The sequence below is a fragment of the Eutrigla gurnardus genome, assembly GCF_963514095.1.
Source record: "Eutrigla gurnardus genome assembly, chromosome: 19".
NCBI classification, from domain to species: domain Eukaryota; kingdom Metazoa; phylum Chordata; class Actinopteri; order Perciformes; family Triglidae; genus Eutrigla; species Eutrigla gurnardus.
The window spans coordinates 1848294-1867422 of record NC_139930.1 but is presented as its reverse complement, the minus strand read 5'-3'; the positions used below and the strand labels follow the sequence as shown (position 1 = coordinate 1867422).

The 19129-nt window shown below is 45.0% G+C and overlaps 1 protein-coding gene across 1 annotated transcript in view; it reads left to right on the top strand.

Moving 5' to 3' along the window:
- Positions 1–16837, top strand: part of LOC311029348 (interleukin-6 receptor subunit beta-like) — a 34604-nt gene extending 17767 nt beyond the window's left edge. Inside the window, exons 3-8 of the mRNA XM_084034447.1 lie at positions 3404–3712; positions 4018–4165; positions 4769–4926; positions 5006–5160; positions 8502–8664; positions 16534–16837. Coding sequence (XP_083890573.1) covers positions 3404–3712; positions 4018–4165; positions 4769–4926; positions 5006–5160; positions 8502–8664; positions 16534–16541 — 941 coding nt within the window. The 3' untranslated portion in view covers positions 16542–16837. The remainder of the gene's footprint in view (positions 1–3403; positions 3713–4017; positions 4166–4768; positions 4927–5005; positions 5161–8501; positions 8665–16533) is intronic.
- The last annotated feature ends 2292 nt before the right edge of the window (positions 16838–19129 follow it).

Here is a 19129-nt window from a genome sequence, read left to right as displayed (position 1 = left end):
CAAACAGTGGGTTAGCATGGGGCCAACAGCCACACGCTTTCAAAATCGCATTTTTAAACCACTAACATTGCTCAAAACAGCGCCAAACCTCGTCAGCAGCTTGCTCTGGGTGTCTACACATAAAACGAAGCACCAACAACTCAGTTCATGAACCCGAAGTTTATAACAGAAGACAGTTAAGAACACTCACCAATTCTACCCCTGCCAGCTCCTCGCGAAGGATAGTCCGTAAGTGTCGATTACCGAACGCAGCTCTCGTGTTCCCGTGTGAGATCTCGCGTGACATGTATGTGCTTCAGATAAGGCTGCTGTCTTGAACTGATTGGAAGTGTATACAAACTATCCCGACGTTTTTACCCACCGTTATTAACTTATATTTGGCCAAACTGCCACTAATTTAAAAGTATACTCGTTTTATTCTGGGCGAAATCTTCAGTTTCACTTTCACTTTTGCATTGCGTTCGGTAATCGACACTTACGGACTATCCTTCGCGAGGAGCTGGCAGGGGTAGAATTGGTGAGTGTTCTTAACTGTCTTCTGTTATAAACTTCGGGTTCATGAACTGAGTTGTTGGTGCTTCGTTTTATGTGTAGACACCCAGAGCAAGCTGCTGACGAGGTTTGGCGCTGTTTTGAGCAATGTTAGTGGTTTAAAAATGCGATTTTGAAAGCGTGTGGCTGTTGGCCCCATGCTAACCCACTGTTTGCGATTTTGGACTCTAGCTCCCGCCCGTGCTAGCTCTGAACTGCGTGATGAGCGAAAATTACTTCCTCCACGGCTTAGTTGATGTATTTTCATTCAGAAAATAGCTTTATTTTCAATTTCCGCCAAACTTACACTTTAATAATTAGCTGTTGATAACCAAATCTGCTCCTGCTACAACCCCAACATAAGCCAACGGTTAACTTGATGCATGATGTGAGACTTATGAATGGGAAATTTCTCAGTTTGTCTAACTTTCAAATAGTGGTTCAGTGGTGTAAACTGAAGCTTTCAGTGTTATGTCCTTTTGTAAAAACACTAATGTTAGCCGAGACATGTAGCTCATCCTCGAGACTTAGCTGAATGGCTACATGTGCAAACAAAACACTGTCTAGACCAGTTTATTTCCTTCTTCTGAATGGATTTTCCAACGTAACTATGATGTATCTGCATTAGTTGCATTTGTCAGAAGTTCAGTAAATGGTTAACTGAGTGACTTGAGCGTGAAAAATGAAGACAACAGTCTTTGTTGTTTTTGTTCAGAAAGTTGCTGTCCCCGTAACAGCGGTCCTGTCTCACCGTCTCCGTCTGAGCCGGTGTCTGAACCGGGCGGTCCGGTCAGGCGTAGTTTTAAGAACCGAGCGGTCCGGTTGGGTGTAGTTTTAAGAACCGGGCAGTCCGGTCGGGAGAAGTTTTAAGAACCTGGCGGTCTGGTCGGGCGTAGTTTTAAGAACCGGGCGGGTGTAGTTTTAAGAACTGGGCAGTCCGGTAGGGCGTAGTAGGGCTGCAACGATTCATCGAGTTACTCGATTAACTCGATTATGAAAATTCCTCGAGGCAAAACATCTGCCTCGAAGCCTCGTTAAATTCCTATGACGCGCCTATGTGCAGGGATCTGATTGTTTCACACGGACCGTTGTTCAGGAAGCACACCAGCGCGTCATACACGGTCATTCATTCTGAATTTAGTTGGCGCGATGGCGGAAAGTCAGACTCCGTAAAGAATGTCCGTAAACGACAGAGAGTATCAAAAGTTTGGGATCATTATATATTGAAGGAGGAAGAGAATGACGTTTTTAGAGCGTCATAACTCCGTAATGGTTTGCGCTAGAAACATGCGTTTTTTTCCCTCTTAAACTAGAGAAACGGGGCTAAACAACGGTATCCTGCTTGCCCATGTGAGCGATTTATTTCTGACAACAAAACGAATGCGTAAATTAGTAAAATGTGTGACTAGATGTCTCCTCGTCTCCGTGGCGCATTTCTCCGTTTTGTTTATGTATATCGATCACTTCTCATCCGCCATCTTGCGAGTGACGTATAGAGTTACGTTTATGCATCGGACGCTCGTATTGGCTCCCGTAGCGGCTTTTACAGCCAATCGGAAAGCCTGATTTACGCTTGGCTGTGAGTTGTTGTGTTTGCCCAAACGGACGGAGGAGTTCAAAGCAGAGAAAAGAATGGTCAAACAGTTACTGTAGTGATAGAGAAAGTTAAATACATAAATGGCACAGAAGAAGTACACTATATACACACATATTTAGGGCAGGGAGAGGAAAGGGCCATTGCTGGCAAAACAAAACGTAAATTAAATGTTATCCATGTTTTATCCAAGTTGATTTAACTGTATTGTTGTTAAATTCTCACTGGCACTTAATAAATGGGCTTAGTTTTGGAGCCAAATTTTGTAGTTGGAATGAATACCTCTGTTTATTTTTTTTAGAAATGCTTGATCATTTTACAGCCACATCATTTTCGTTATGCATTATTTGTTTTGGTTGTTTAAAAACGCAATTTTTTTTTATCCGATTCCTCGATTAATCGATCGATAAAGTGCTAAATTAATCGATTACAAAAAGAATCGATAGCTGCAGCCCTAGGGCGTAGTTTTAATAACCGGTCAGGCGTAGCTTTAAGAACCGGGCGGTACGGTCGGGTGTAGCTTTAAGAACCGGGCGGTCCGGTCGGGTGTAGTTTTAAGGTTGTTTGATCCGGTCTCCAATTCGCCGTGGACGGGCTGACATTCTGCAGTACGGCCAGAGCCCGGCTGGGAACGCTGCCTTTACTGTCGGAGCGTCGTTGTTCAGAATCGTTTAAAAGCACCAGAAACACAACCGGTACCGGGACAGGTGCTGGTGGGCCGGGGAAACCCCCCCCCTGCAGTTGTCTCTGTGAGCAGAACTTCAATAAAAAAAAAGGAACATAACAACAGAGTTCTAATTACCAAATAAATGAACTGACAATCCACCAAAGAACACGTGTTGAAGTATTGTCTGTGAATATTCTCAGTCATAGTAATCTTTGAAAGCTTTACTGTAGGCAACCGGACCTGCTTTAGGTTTTTGAAGATGCTTAGCTTCTCATCCAAGAGGCGTCTTCAGTTCTAACTGACTAGTGAGGAGTTTAGGTATGCACTCCGAGTCCTCATAGGATTGTTAATACTGTGAGAGGCATGTGTTGAAGTATTATTTTACTGTGTTTCTCCGTGGCATGAGGTGGACAAAAGAAAAAGCTGGGTGTTGTGTTTGCCTCACAAATCAAGTTAGAAGAATAGAAGATTCTCTCAAAAACACATACATGTAGAACATTTGCAACAGTGGCTGAACTGATGGCTCACAGAATTTGGTATTTTGCATGCATGGCACATTAACCATTGTTGATACTGTTAGTTAACCAGTGTTACTTTATGCCACATTTCAGCTTCAGAATACGACAACCTTCTGGTGATCGCCCCACAGTCTCCAGTGTTAGAGATTGGGAGTAACTTCACGGCTACATGCGTGATCATCAACACAACTGAAGTGACCGCAGATGACCTCTACTGGGTTTTATCTAAAACCACGGTCCCCAAGGAACAGTACACCAAGGTCAACGGATCAGCTCTCAGTGTCACTATCCCTGTCACTGGGGAAGAAGCTCAGTGGTTATTTTGCAAATGCAAGAAAGTGTCACAATATTTAATCCTAAACGGAGGCCGATTTATGACTGGGATCACCCTGACCAAAGGCTGTAAGTGTTTTTTGTTTTGTTTTCTAACCACCTCTATTTTCATACTTACATTGATCATTCTTTTTAGTACTTGTGGTCACATTTTACTACTGAGGGTTTTTACAACTGTACATATTTACGTTATGGCCAAAGTGTCTGCTGCCAACATCCTACAACAAAAATGTAGAGCTGGCAGACCTGTTTTAAAAACCGTTCAACAGACCAGATCGCGATGCATCCTAGAATCGATTATTTCTCCCACATCTACACATAACTGCGTCTCTTGTGGTTGTTTCATGTTTGTATGTGTGTGCTTGTCTATCCAGATCGTCCAGAGAAACCTGAGAATTTGTCCTGTGTGGTGCTTCAGGAAAAAAAGTACATCTCTACCAACCTCAGCTGTGAGTGGGACACAGTAGGACGTCAGGCACCGGATATCCCCACATCATACACACTGAACGTTGCAGTCATATCGTGAGTACAGTCCTTTGTTTTTATGTCTCTGTCCATCCATTCTTTCTCGTGAATGTGATGTCTCACGAACACCAGGAGGGAACTCTATATATTTTTACTCTGTGTGGGAGGAGCTTCTCCCCAGTCAGATCATTCCCCCATAAAACCGGCTATATTAGGTGATGTTGGAAAGGGTGAAGGTTGCTCACAGATCTGACTCTGAGTCTAACAGCAGCCCTGGCCTTGACCTCACCACTTCCCTAGTACTCCTGTATTTTTTCACATTGCAATATACTGTCTACACAAATATTGCAGTCAGTTTTGTTCCAGTATCCTGCAGCCATATCGTCACTCTGTGCAGCAGTGATGAAGTGTATCATTTCGGGACCAACAGACCTTTCTGATCCAGAGACCTGGGCAGTTATGTGTGGACTGACTATGTGAAGGTCACATTCCATTTCTGTTCAATGAGATAACCTCACCTTCAGCTGCAGAAAAGGATATGCTATCATAAATTATGACATGGGCTTATCAACAAATAAAATAATAAATGGTGACAAATAATTTAATCTGTATTTGTTGTTTTGTTCACTTCCACTACATTTTTTTTTAAATTGTCCACAGTTCTCAGACCTATCATGTGTCAACACGTGAAAACCGTGCCAAGGTGGTGTTTGTGGACAGTTTTCCCAATCACATGATACTGGAGATCTGGGTGGAGGCCCACAATAGACTGGGAAGGATCCAGTCTGAGCATCTGAAAGAAGATGCAGGATGGTTTGGTAAGTTAAATGTTGTAGTAACATATGAGGAACGTCTGGTCTAACATGTACTCACAGCTTGTTCTGTTTGTTGTTGTAGTGAAAACAAACCCTCCATCAGATGCCAGAGTCATTTCAGAGAAGAGTTTCCCCACCTCCCTTCTGATCAGCTGGACTCATCCTATCCCTAAAGAATATGTTAAATTAACGTATCAAATAAGATTCTGCTCAAAGGGATCTGACAGTTGGACTTATGTAAGTATGCTTCTCTCATTCTACCATTCCCAGTCAAATGATATTACAGTTGCCATGTTGTGACGCTGAAAAACCTGGACTTTATATGGCTATTAATAATAATATATGTATGTAGGCTAAACGTCTCCAGAGCAGCTCTAAAAGTATCCGTCATGTAATATTATTGGAAACTAGCATTTTGTTTTATGAATGGACACAATCAGTTGAACAACAATTGTAATTTTTTTTTTCAAGATCTTTTGTGGCATAGACGCCTTTTATTAGCAGTGCACAGATAGGAAACACAGGAGAGAGAGGGGGGTTTGACATGCAGCAAAGGACCTCCGGCTGGGATTCAAACCAGGGTCGGCTGCGTTTGCCTACATGCATACATGGAATACGCTCTAACCACCCGGCCACCTGCGTGCCGGACAACAATTGTATTAAAAAACGATTTGATTCTGGACTCACTTTGATTTGCATAAATATTTCTCTTGTATAATTATGCTGTATGATGGGGAGTGATGGGAATAACTGCGTTATAAGTAGCGGTGTTATAAGTAGCGGCGTTAGTAACGCCGTTACTTTTTTCAGTAACGAGTAATCTAATTGATTACTCATCTCATTATTATAACGCCGTTATCGTTACTGCCAAAAAATGTGTTGCCTTAGTACATTGAAGGCAGACGTTTTACATCGGACCTCTGAGCCGAGTGACAGAGAAATGTCTTGTACCTCCTTGTCTTTGATGAGGGCGAGAGCACGAGACAACCGCAAAAGTGACGATTGGCTGGGGTTGAGTAAAATTCTATGGTAAGCCAATCAGAGGGGAAGTTGGGCGGGTGGTACGAGCGAGTAGTCGACTAGATCAGTCACACACAAGTTACATTACGTTAATGTTACGGGTCCCAGCAGGGGTGTAGCCATCATTTCAGAAGTGAGGGGGACAAATTGGTCTGAGGTCTATTGAGTGATTTATCATCCTCTCGCATTCAATTGCACCTCTCCTTAGTGGCTAAAGAACCACATAACTACAAACGGCAAAGCACCAGGGGACCGACTTTAGTTCTTTAGAATTATATATACTATCAAAATCTAAAGTCAAAATCTAAAATCTAAAGCTGAGTTGACACAGAATGACTCTCTAACATCTACAGGGTAAGTAGCCAGATAATAAATGTGCGAAGCAAAATTTATAAATAGAATTAAGAATAGTAGTGGTGACATAGCTGTGGAAATTAATTGCAAAGTCACTTTTATGTATATTTTTTCTCAGCTAGTTATATTCTCTTCTTACCTGTGACCCTGCATGATCATCCTTGCTGGCCTCTGGTCCACTTTCTCCTCCCTGACGCTGCTATTTCTATTATATAAAGATTAAAAAAATATGTAAAAAACAATAGTGGGCACAAGTTCTGTGCAGAAATTAAGGAGGAGTGGGTATATTTCTAGGTGGTAGAGTAGCCAAAATGGTCAAGTAAGAGTGTTGTTACTTTAGTATAATATTGCTCAAGTAAAAGTAAAACGTATTTTGCAGTAAAACAACTCTCAAGAGTACAATGTATCCAAAAAGTTACTCAAGTAAATGTAAAGTAGTAAATGTAACTAGTTACTACCACCGCACCTAGCAAGCGATTCAACATAACTAACAGTTAACAATTGTTAACTAGCTTAACTTGATAGGCCTATATTGACATGTATTAATTAGACATCATTGAGCTAAACATTATCTACATGCAACAGAAATACTCAACTTATGTGGTTTGTTTGGAAAAACAGTACGTTTTTTTGCCTCTTGGCTGCTGGTTTGCTGAACATGGTGAACAAGATCTGAATCAATGTCTGTGTGATTGAAATCACAACACGACAGCCGCGTACCCCGCATCCGCTACGCCCATGGGTCCCAGGATTGGGCACCGTAAGGCAGATATATATGTCCTGTTAAGGAAAGCAGGTAAGACACAGCCAAATGAGGACAGCAGCAAAAACAACAAATACATTCCACTCTGATTATCCTGTAACCTGTTCCCTCATTAAATATAAATGAAAATACAAAAACAAGCAAACATACAAATTCAAATAGTTTATATTTGAATAACCTGCTGAATTTGTATCTAATAAATCAAATCAATGTGGTCACACAGTCTTAGGTGTGCCACATAAAAACATACGTACAGTATGTCTACTGTTTTTTCCCCCTAATTTATACTACAAAGAGTAAATATATTTAATATAGTCCATCACATTTTATTGGATGCCAGTCTCACATTCCCACAGCAATGTTAAAATTGTTTAGATTTGTGCACTGCGGATTTCTGTTTGTAATGTATTGAGTATCCATTTCATTATAATACTCAGATTTATCATAAATAATTGATTAGCACATGTATTTTAAGTTGGGGCTACACGGTGGTGTAGTGGGTAGCACTGTCGCCTCACAGCGAGAGGATCCCGGGTTCGATTCCCGGGTCGGCCCGGGTTCCTTCTGTGTGGAGTTTGCATGTTCTCCCCGTGTAAGCGTGGGTTCTCTCCGGGTTCTCCGGCTTCCTCCCACAGTCCAAAGACATCCGGGATGGGGATAGGCTGATTGGTGACTCTAAATTGCCCGTAGGTGTGAATGTGAGCGTGAATGGTTGTTTGTCTCTACATGTCAGCCCTGTGATGGACTGGCGACCTATCCAGGGTGTACCCTGCCTTCGCCCAATGACAGCTGGGATCGGCTCCAACCCCCCCGCGACCCTGAATACAGGATAAGCGGTAGACAATGGATGGATGGATGGATGTATTTTAAGTTCCGTCAAAGAGGGATGGAGATGGGGTCCAAATTATTTGACACATCAGTATTTAAAAATTATTTGAAAGTAATGCAATAGTTACTTTCCAAAGTAACTAGTTACTTTTAGAATTTGTAACTCAGTTACTACTTTAGTTACTTTCTGGGAGAAGTAACTAGTCCTTTAACTAGTTACTTTTTTAGAGTAACTTGCCCAACACTGATGATGGGCATTGTACTTAACACCGACGACTTATGACTATATAGACCATAAGATTTTAATATATATCACAAATTTTCCAAACCAGACCCATGCGTATAAACGTGGTGATGATTGACAGCTGAAGTAGGAGACATGGAGCATGGCATGCATATTCATAACTGTGTCAGAAGACAAACAGTGACGTGAAACCTAAATGATGATGTATTCATATTCATGTATTTATAGAGCTGTTATGGTGAGTTGTTGTGTCTAACTATAGATGGGACATGTATTATTACGAGTAAACACACATATTAGTCTGTCGTCCGTCTTTTCTAATCATTAGTTGAGAAAGTCAATCAAAGAGCTGTGTGTAATGTCTTCTAGGTACCTCTTGTGGACACTGCCATGGACATTCAATCCTTCAGACTCCAGAATCTTTCACCAGACACAGAATACATCACTCAGGTGTGCTGCAAAAACGCTAAAAGTGGTCACAGTTACTGGAGTGACTGGAGCGGCAATGCTACCAGGAGAACACACGAGGACCGTGAGTGTGACCACCAAATACAACGTGGTGTTAAAAAAACGTAACATTAAGGGCCCTAGTTTCGTGGCGCAGCGCAGGGTGGCGCAGCGCAGGGTGGCGCAGCGCAGGGTGGCGCAGCGCAGGGTGGCAGAGCCGGCGCAATGCAAGTTTCAACCAGCACAGCCTTGCGCACGGTCAGTTTGGCACTTTGGTGGATTGCCTGCACCAAGATGGGTGTTGCGGCGCAGCAGGGGGAGGCGTCACAGATTCAGCTTGGTGCAGCAGAAGTTTCGTGGCAAAAAGCCTCGCCGCGACTGCGGCGAAAGCTCACTAGCTCCAACCTGGTCTACTCTTGGCGCAAGGTGAATTACAGCTGGCAGAGTGGCAGGTTGGCTCACCGGCACGCAGTGTGCACACGTCACCAAGACCTCACAGGCAGGTTTCCACAGTTCCAGGCACATTTAAATGCAATAAATAATCACAACAAACACTATTTAATGCAACTAATTGAATCAACACGTGAATTTATATCTATAGCCTATAGATTGTCCCGTCACATCCAACGTCAGATCAAAGGCGGATGGCACGTGTAACGGAAACTCAGCCTGACATAAATGAACACAGCTGAAACTTGGACCTCTCGGACCAAAACATCTCCCTCTCTCTCTCCTGTTTTTCATACCTATTCACTGCTAAAAAAAATGCGTCTATGCCTGAAAAAATCTTTAAAAAAAAATAATACAGCAGCTCGTGCCTGGTCTCGTGCCTCGGAAGCCTGTCTGTGTCCCTGGAGAAACGCGAACCTAGTGATCTGGTGTAGAGTGAGAACAGAAGCGGTCCTAATACTGAGCCTTGGGGGACACCCGTGTCCAGAGAACAGGGTTTGGACATAGAGCCATTCCATGTGACCTAAAAGGTGCGATTTGTCAGGTAAGATGTGAACCAGGTTAGAGTAGAGTCAGTTATGCCAAGTTCAGCCAGGGTGGAGAGGAGGATTTGGTGGTTGACTGTGTCGAATGCAGTAGATAGGTCGAGGAGAATGAGAACGGAGGAGTGGGATGAGGCTCTGGTGTCTCGCAGGGACTCAGTCACTGTGAGGAGGGCCGTCTCAGTGGAGTGAGCTGTCCTGAATCCTGATTGATTAGGGTCAAGGAGGTTGTTCTGCGAGAGATAGGATGACAGTTGGTTGTAGGCGGCGCGTTCCAAGGTTTTAGAGAGGAATGAAAGAAGAGATACAGGTCTGTAGCTTTGGATGTCAGCAGCGTCTAGGGTGGGTTTTTTAAGGAGGGGCTTCACTAGCAGTCTTAAAAGCTGCTGGAATGACACCTGAGGTGAGGGAGGAGTTGATCAGGGTGGTGAGGAATGGCAAGATGTTGTGTGAGATGTCTTGGAGAAGAGGAGGGAATCGGATCAAGGGAGCAGGTGGTGGCACGGTTAGATGTAACAAGTGCGTGAACGTCTTCAGAGGTGAGGGGGCTAAAGCTAGTAAGGCCATTAGAGTTGATCTGGGTCATGCTATGCAGAGTCGAGGTGAAGCCTGAACAGGGGAGTCTTGAGCCTTTTTTGGAAGATGGCAAGTGACTCTGCTGTCCTGACATTGGTTGGGAGTTCGTTCCACCACTGAGGCGCCAGAACAGAGAAGAGTCTGGACTTTGCTGAGCGACATTTGTTTGATTTCAGCGATGGTGGTACTAGCCGGCCAGCTGAAGTAGAGGAGCGAAGTGCTTGCGTCAGGGCGTGTGGTTTGACCAGTGTTTGAAGGTAGATGGGTGCCGTTCCATTGATGGCCTTGAAGGCCAGTGCCATTGTCTTGAATTGGATGCGTGCTGCAACAGGGAGCCAGTGGAGGTCACGGAGGAGGGGAAGCGATTCTTCATCCAAGCTCTGTGTCCTCAAGGTGGAGTTTAGGATCCTTCTCACAGATCGAATTAACCTCTCCCAAGCTCCTCCGTGGTGTGATCTGGTAGCAGGGTTGGAGGTCCACTTGATCCCCTTCAACGAGAGTACATCATTTATCAAGTTCCACCCCTCGATGGCTTGTCTCAACTCGTGCTCAGCACCGACAAAGTTGGTACCATTGTCTGACCTTAGCTCTTTGACTTGTCCTCTTCTCACAACGAAGCGTCGCAAGGCGTTAATACATGAGTCGGTGTCTCTTATGGCCAAACGTGAAGATGACCCCATATCTTTTTACAAGACTCCTCCCACACTTGACTTCGAAAGGACCAAAATAGTCCACTCCAACATAACTGAATGGAGGTTCTTCTTAAGAAACTCTGTCTTCTGGCAAGTCCGCCATTTGCTGCTGACCTGCCGCCCCATGTAGCCGCTGACAGACTACACATTTAGACAACATTTTCCTTATGGAGCCAATAGCACCAGGGATCAAGAATCTCTGGTGTAGTCTGGACAACATGTGATTCCTGCCACCATGGCCCACCTCTTGATGGCTGTGTTGCAGGATGAGTTCTGAGATGTGGAGGTCATTAGCAAGTATAACAGGATGCTTGGACTCCTCAGTCATGGCAGCCCTACTAAGTCTTCCTCCAACTCACTCTTAACACATCGGGCCCTAGTTTCATAGTCAGCGCGCAGCGCACCTGCGCCACGCCGACGGGGTGTGTCCGCCTCGACTTTGCAAGTTTCGTGCACCGCGCAGGCTAGCGCAGGCACACCTCCCGTCTCGCCCACCCGCGCAAGTGGGAAAGAGGGAGGAGAAGAATGGCGTGAGTGGGAGACGAGGAGGAGACAAGGCGTGGACTGGGATTAACACAGCCGATTCAGATCCTCACCAATCAAATGAGCTCCTCTCCTCACCTTTAATGCGTTAGGGGAGATTCAGTGCAAGTTTCGTCTCTTGACAACCCGATGACAGAAGCAGCGCCGCCGCTCCAACCACACGCATCACGCGCTGTGCGTGCGTAAAGTCACAATAATTATAATGCCGATATTATATCACTATAGAAATTGTAGGCACATTTTAGGCATGTATATCACGAAACAGGGTCAAGGTGCACAGCTCATCATCTGCGCTCCACAGCTGCAGCGGATTCCCCGTCCAACACCAGAACGGCGGAACACCGGGACCTCGCGTGCCGCTCAGACCAGCTGCAGCCCCAACTCCGGTTCCAGCTCGCGGCAAAGTTGCGCGTTTCTCAATACTGCGGAGGCGCGAGACCAGGCACGAGCTGCTGTATTTTTTTTAAAGATTTTTTTAGGCATAGACGCATTTTATTAGCAGTGGATAGATATGAAAAACAGGAGAGAGAGAGAGAGAGAGAGAGGGAAATGTTTTGGTCCGAGAGGCTGAGTTTCCGTTACGCGTGCCATCCGCCTTTGATCTGACGTCAGATGTGACGGGACAATCTATATAGATATAAATTCACGTGTTGATTCAATTAGTTGCATTAAATAGTGTTTGTTGTGATTATTTATTGCATTTAAATGTGCCTGGAACTGTGGAAACCTGCCTGTGAGGTCTCGGTGACGTGTGGGCACTGCCAAACTTCCACTCCGCCAGCTGTAATTTGCCTTGAATGAATGGACTTTATTTGCACCTTGCGCCTTACGCCGAGAGTAGACCAGGTTGGAGCTGGCGGGCTTTCGGCGCAGTCTCGGCAAGACTTTTTGCCACGAAACTTCCGCTGCACCAAGCTGAATCTGTGACGCCTCCCCCTGCTGCGCCGCCACACCCATCTTGGCGCAGGCGATCCACCAAACTGCCAAACTGACCGTGCGCAAGGCTGCGCGGGTCGAAACTTGCATTACGCCGGCTCCGCCACCCTGCGCCGCCCTGTGCTGCGCCACGAAACTAGGGCCCACCATCTTCTAGTACTGGATTGAGTTTATGTATGTGGCTGTTTCTTCTCACGCAATGACCTCTTTGCAGGCAGGCAAACTCATCTGAGAACCTTTTCATCTGGCAAAATCTGATTAATTGCATTTCGGCTTCTCTGATCTCTCCCAATTAGAGATAGACACCACCAGGTTTGTTCTTTGAATTGTGTATATCTTTGGCGAGAACGACTTCCTGTTGAGATGCCGACTGAGTAATGCGTGCAGCAATCTCCTTCTTCTTCCTAATGTTCAAAAGCAAGGTCTTGAGTCTCAAGATCCAGCCCATCACTCTTGTGAGACGTGTCCAAGATGAGGGTCGGTTGATCGAGGGTGTCACCGCATCTTCAACATCTTGTGTTGTAGGAACCTCAATGGCAGCGGATATCTTGACCTCAGGCTCTCCAGGTGGAAGCTCCTGCAAGCAGTCTGGGTTACCAGGCCAATCTTTCTTTGGTTGCATGAGAAACGAGGGACCGGATATCCAGGTTTCATTCCTTAGGAACAGCTCTGCGCTCAGGCCTCTGGAGGCAAGGTCCGCTGGATTATTTGAAGTATTCACAAATCTTCATCGAGATGCATCTGACACCTTGAGGATTTCTGAGACTCTGTTTTCCATGAAAGTACAAAGTACAAAAAAGTTTCATTCTTAATGTATTTCAGAACAGCAGTACTGTCCAGAAAACAGAGTCCTGAAGCTGTAGTGTGAGCTCCCTTTTCCACAGTTTGTCCATACGAGCTGCTACAACGGCTGCAGTTAGATCCATACGTGGGCCTTAAAAGGTGCCACCCTGGATTTTTCCATTATGAATGCGCTGTTTTTATGTAGCTGCAGATAAGTAACCATACCATATCCCTCCTCACTTGCGTCGCAAAATGATGCAATTGAGCAGTGGTTACTTCTCCAAAGTTCTGAGTTTTCAAACATCTTCTCATGCCGACGCCTTCCAATAGATGTAGCTCCTTCATCCAGTCTATCCACTCCTGAAGGACTGGTGCTGGTATGGAGTTGTCCCATCCTAGCCCTTTCCGGCACAAGTCCTGCCGTTTAGCTGTAAAAACGATAGGAGCTAGGATCGCCAGGGGGTCGTAGAAAGAACTGACAGTAGACAGAATCCCCCTATGGGTCAATGGTCTGTTCTGAAGGGTTATGCTAAACTTAAAGGTGTCGGACTGGATGCACCACCTCAACCCCAGTGCTCGCTCAACAGCAAGCAGAGTGTATCATGGGCCAGATCCACGTACTTAACCTCCTTTGCTCTCTCCTCCTCAAGTATAGCTGCCAGCACCCTGCGACTGTTGCTTATCCATTTTGTTATGTGAAAGCCACCCCTGGCACAGATGGATTCAAGGTCCTTGTAGAGGGCTATACCTTACTGTTTTGAGGCTACTGAAGCCAGACAGTCGTCGACATAGAAACTGTGCATGATAGTCTCAATCGCCTGCTGGCCAAAGAGCTCCTTGTCTTCAGCACACTTTCGGAAAGCAAAATTAGCACAGCTTGGAGATGATGTTGCCCCAAACAAATGAACGACCATCCTGTATTCCTCCTTAGACTGACTAACGTCTCCACTGGGCCACCATAGGAATCTCAACAGCTCTGCATCCTCCCTCTGGCACTCGACCCTGATGGAACATAGCCACGATGTCTGACATTAGAACAACTGGCTCTTTCCTGAACCTGGTCAACACTCCAATCAATGTACATGTAAGGTCAGGGCCGTTCAAGAGCTGAGCATTGAGTGATACTCCTTGAAATGATGTTCCACAATCAAAAACGACTTTGAGTTTCCCTTTCTTGGGATGGTATACCCCATGATGTGGAATATACCATTGCCGTCGTTCATTTCACACAATCTGAACTAATTCACGTTCAAGTTCTATATTTACAAATGCGTTGCGTTCAGTTCAAAGTTCACAGAAAAATTTACGCGTTCTTTTGAACTCGTTCATGCACAACACTGGACAAAATACAGCTGTCCACAACACAACTCTTCTCTTGGCCCATGGTGTGCAAAAGAATCTTTGTTCTTCTCCCGGAGTGACTAAGTTTATCCATCAGACCCATTGTACAGAAGGACACCAAACTCCCTTGGTCCAAAAAGGCATAGGTTTCAACTGTCCTTTGACCTTTCTTTGATTTCACCTTCACTGGCACAATAGCGAGTTTACAATCTCGTTCACTGGCCCCGGTGAGACCACTGCTTTGAACCGTTACCAGATCATCCACTGCACACTCAAAGTTGCTCTGGCCTTTCCCCACGTCTGCTCCCATTTCCTTGTGATGGATGTGAAGCATACTTGGGTGTCTTGAGCCACATGTTTTGCATGAGAGACGTTTCCTGCATTCCTTACTGATGTGCCCAGTACGCAAACAGCCGAAACAAACTCCATTCCTTTACAGGAAATCATTTTTTTCACCTCGATTCCTCTTCTCCAATAGAGCGCATGACTCCAGCGTGTCCACCATTGCAGTACAAGCAGGTTGTTTCAGGTGAGGGTCCATCTTCATCCTTCTGTATGGATCTTTCTTTCGGCAACAGTGACAGTAGTGGCAAAGCTACTGCCTTTCACACATGAATGTTGGACAGAGCTTGATCTGCTGCCATCCCTGTTTGTTATCGACACTGGTGACACTGTTTCCAAACACAGGATCCATTACAATTTTCACTTGACGTTCCAAAAAAGCCACAATATCACCAATTGTTGCTCTCCTGCGATACCTTTCTTGGATGTCGCAAGCCAATGTCCGCCATGTCTCTCTCGGCTTATAAGGCAGTTTTTTAATCACAGTGAGCATATGGGCAGGTGTATTTAGTTAACACAGACTGTGAACCTCATTCATAGCATTTCAACACCCACGCAGGAACAGACTGTATGCATGTAAGGCTTTTCCATCTTCTGCCTTAATGGATGGCCATGAATAAACTTTACCTATAAGCAGATGCTATCATGTACTCATTTTCAAAGTGCTCCTGCAGTAAAGTCTTGGCCTTTGAATATCCAGTGCCATCAAGCATGTGTTGACAGCTTCTGACAAGTTGTTTTGGTTGCCCCCTGGTGTACTGTTCCAAATAATGCAGGCAATCATCAGTGTTAAAACATTAACTTTAGCTTCATGGATGCGGCTATGTCTGCTTCGAGCTGAAGTTGTTCCTTTTGTTTCCTTAATTGGTCCTCTTGTGCCTCAAGAGCGTGCCTTTTCTGAAGCAACATTTGACGGGCAAGCAAAGCATGCAGCCATTTCAGCTTCTGCCTTGAGTCGTGCAGATGAGGCTGTGGAGACATTAGATTTTGGTCCATATTTTCTGCTGCTCAGGTTTGATACACTGTCACATGGCAATATTTCATCCTGGTAATATTTTTGAGAAGCCTGAGGCTCTGATAGAGGCCTGTTTGAATGTTCGCTGGTTTCTGCAATCCACATTTTAACATCCTTAAAAATCCTTGATTGTGTTCAGCGATGCTGGTGAACCTTGTTCATCAGGTGGGATGAAAGGCACCCGAGATTTGTGCAATTCAGTGGCCCCCCTTTTTTTAGTAAAATAGCTTGGTTTACATTTACTTGACTAACGACTGAGGTGACAAAATGTCAATATTTCCTTCTAGCTTGCAACAGGACACTAATGGTCTACTGGACTTAGTCCTGTGTTTGTTTGACCTGTCCACCTCCTCTCTCCCTCCCTCTCTTTGCCCTATGTCTGTTTGCTCTACCCACAATGCAGCTGCATACAAATGCTCACACATTAAATGACACCAAGGAGAACAAACCAAAATGATTATTTGATGCCTTGATAGTAAGGGCGGGTTTTGAATACTGGTTTATTCTGACAGATAGGATGAGATAAAGTGATGATAAAGCATCTGTTGTAACATTAAGTAGAAACCCTGAATGCAAGTATAAACCTGACAATGTCTCCTCTAAAGCAGCATTTCATGATTCTCTTTTGATTCAGCTTCTCATGTCTTTTATGTAAAACAATGCTCAGATTCCTTTTTCTATATCTCTTGTTCTAGACAGAAGTCTCACGTGTGATTTTGTTTTGTCCTCCAGAGAAACTTAATGAGGCCAAAGATGAGAACCTGGACATGCACCTGGAGCTCAACAATCTATAGAGATCTAGATGAAGGATGGCCAGGTTTAGTCTCCCAGCGTCACATGCAGTCTTTATAGTCAAAAGCATTTGGTTCAAGTTTTCATCTACAGAACAAAGTGTCAATCTGAAATCTGCTTTGTGTGCAGAAACGATCTGATCATCAATAAAACATTTCCTGCATTTACATGTAAATATTTTGTGAAAGTCACTAACGGCGTCAACTATGTGGAAGACAAAGTTCCCTTGTTTAACCAAACATTAGCATTTATTGTTGGACATATTTCTATGTTCTGTCATCTTTAAAGAGTATCGATAAGAAACAAGTTGTTTTTAGTTTGCTCCCTTTGTTGATACAGGACTGTCCAACATATTTAAATGCATCATAGGGCATAGTTTTGGTTGCTGAACACAGTTTACTATTTACTATTTGGTGCAGATCACATAAACTCGCCATTCATAACAGTTTGGAAGATTCTGACATTCAGAAGATTCTGAGGCTCGTTCGGAATTTTGGACATAAGACCTATTTTCCAACTCAGCCGGTGTGTTTGAGACGTCTGGAGACATTTTCAAGAAATTTCATTCAGTTCTTCTAGTTGCCGAGTTCGCTTGTGCTATGGCTAGCGCAAGTCAATCGTTCTATTTAGCATGGCATTAAAAACACTCATACCAACTCCACAGTGCACCCGAGGCAAATCAATTGTAACGGCAGACTATCGATGTTATCTCTGTTGATAGAATGTTTGAAATAAAACCAACCTTGCATTTTAAGGATTTATGTCTCAGCAGCAGCAGCAGCGTGTAATACTTCCTAGTAGGCTATGGCAGCGGCATAAAGTAGATTCGACTTCAACTTTAGGCAAATGAGGAGCGGCCAACTCGCGCGCCGTCTCTCGACATTCGCCGCGACGCTACCAGAATGCATTGTACAGCTTTTCATATAGACAATGAATGGGACGCAGGGAAACACCGCTGCCTGTGGACACGCACCTTCACACGTCTCACCCGCCCGAGTAAACGAGCAACGCGGGGAACACCGAAGCCAGCTTGGGTTGCAAGATTTATAGTGTGCGCAAAACAGATGTGCGACTTCAATCCCGCGTCGCGCACGGCCACGTCCATATTACGTGCATTGTCGGTAACAATAAGGGATGCCGTGGTTGGGTTTTTTAAGCTCCCAGTCAGTAACAGCTGTCTGTAAAACCTCAGCTATGTATAGCTCATAAAACTCGCGACGGGAAATATCGTCGACTTTAATCTCGCGAGATCTCGTGGTACGAGATCTCGTCACACCCCTAGTGTTGATAGAATAATATTTGAAACAAAACTAACCTTGCATCGCATGAATCATCCATTTTTTGAGGGACTAGTTTCTCAGCAGCAGCGGAATTTTACTTTGCTCCGTCGGACTCAAAACTCTAAGACGCGCTGCTCGGAATCCAGCCGGTAAATACACACCTGAACATTGCCAATTTGTCGGCCCTTAAGCCCCCAAAGCTGTCTGAAAAGCCCTCGGAGCTCACTCAAACACCGGGCAGCACACGGCCCCGCGAACCCACAATTACGCACCGCGAACCTGAACCTCTGCTCTGTCCGGAGAACCGTAAACCCTCGGAGGCGTTGCGGGGAATCCCTCCGGTAAATACACACCTGAACACCACCGAATTGTTGGCCCTTATGCCCCCAAGGCTGTCTGAAAAGCGCTTGAACACCGGGCAGCACACGGCCACGCGAATCCACACATGCGGACTCTCCGTCGGACTCAAAACTCTAAGACGCGTCGCCCGAAATACTGCCCGTAAATAGCTAATCGTAACACCGGGCAGCCCACGGCCCAGCCAACTCACCATTACGCACCGCGAACCCGAACCTCTGCTCCATCCGGAGAACCATAAACCCTCGGACGCGTTGCGGGGGATTTCCCGCCTGGCACCACCAGTCTCCGTTTGTTCGGTCCCCAGCTCCAGCGGGGGCTATCTCGGTCTCCACAGATGCTCGTTCACGTTCTGCTCTTTGATCATCCCTCTCGCGCAATTCTTCCTCTATATTCAGGCTCGTACAGGTACGGTTGGGTTTGGGTGGAAAAAAACTCTTCATCAGAGTCTTCAAAAGTTTCAGTATATTCTCCAAAAGTGGCCATTTCTGTGAGAATGAAGAAACTAGCGCTGCAGGCTACTCTGCGTCTGTAGCAATGACAGCAGGTAAACAAACTATTATAGAACCGGTAACTTAAGTGCTAGGTGATATCAGTCCGCCGCTGCCATAGCCTACTAGGAAGTATGACACGCTGCTGCTGCTGCTGAGACATAAATCCTTAAAAATGCAAGGTTGGTTTTATTTCAAACATTCTATCAACACAGATAACATCGATAGTCTGCCGTTACAATTGATTTGCCTCGGGTGCACTGTGGAGTTGGTATGAGTGTTTTTAATGCCATGCTAACTAGAACGATTGACTTGCGCTAGCCATAGCACAAGCGAACTCGGCAACTAGAAGAACTGAATGAAATTTCTTGAAAATGTCTCCAGACGTCTCGAACACACCGGCTGAGTTG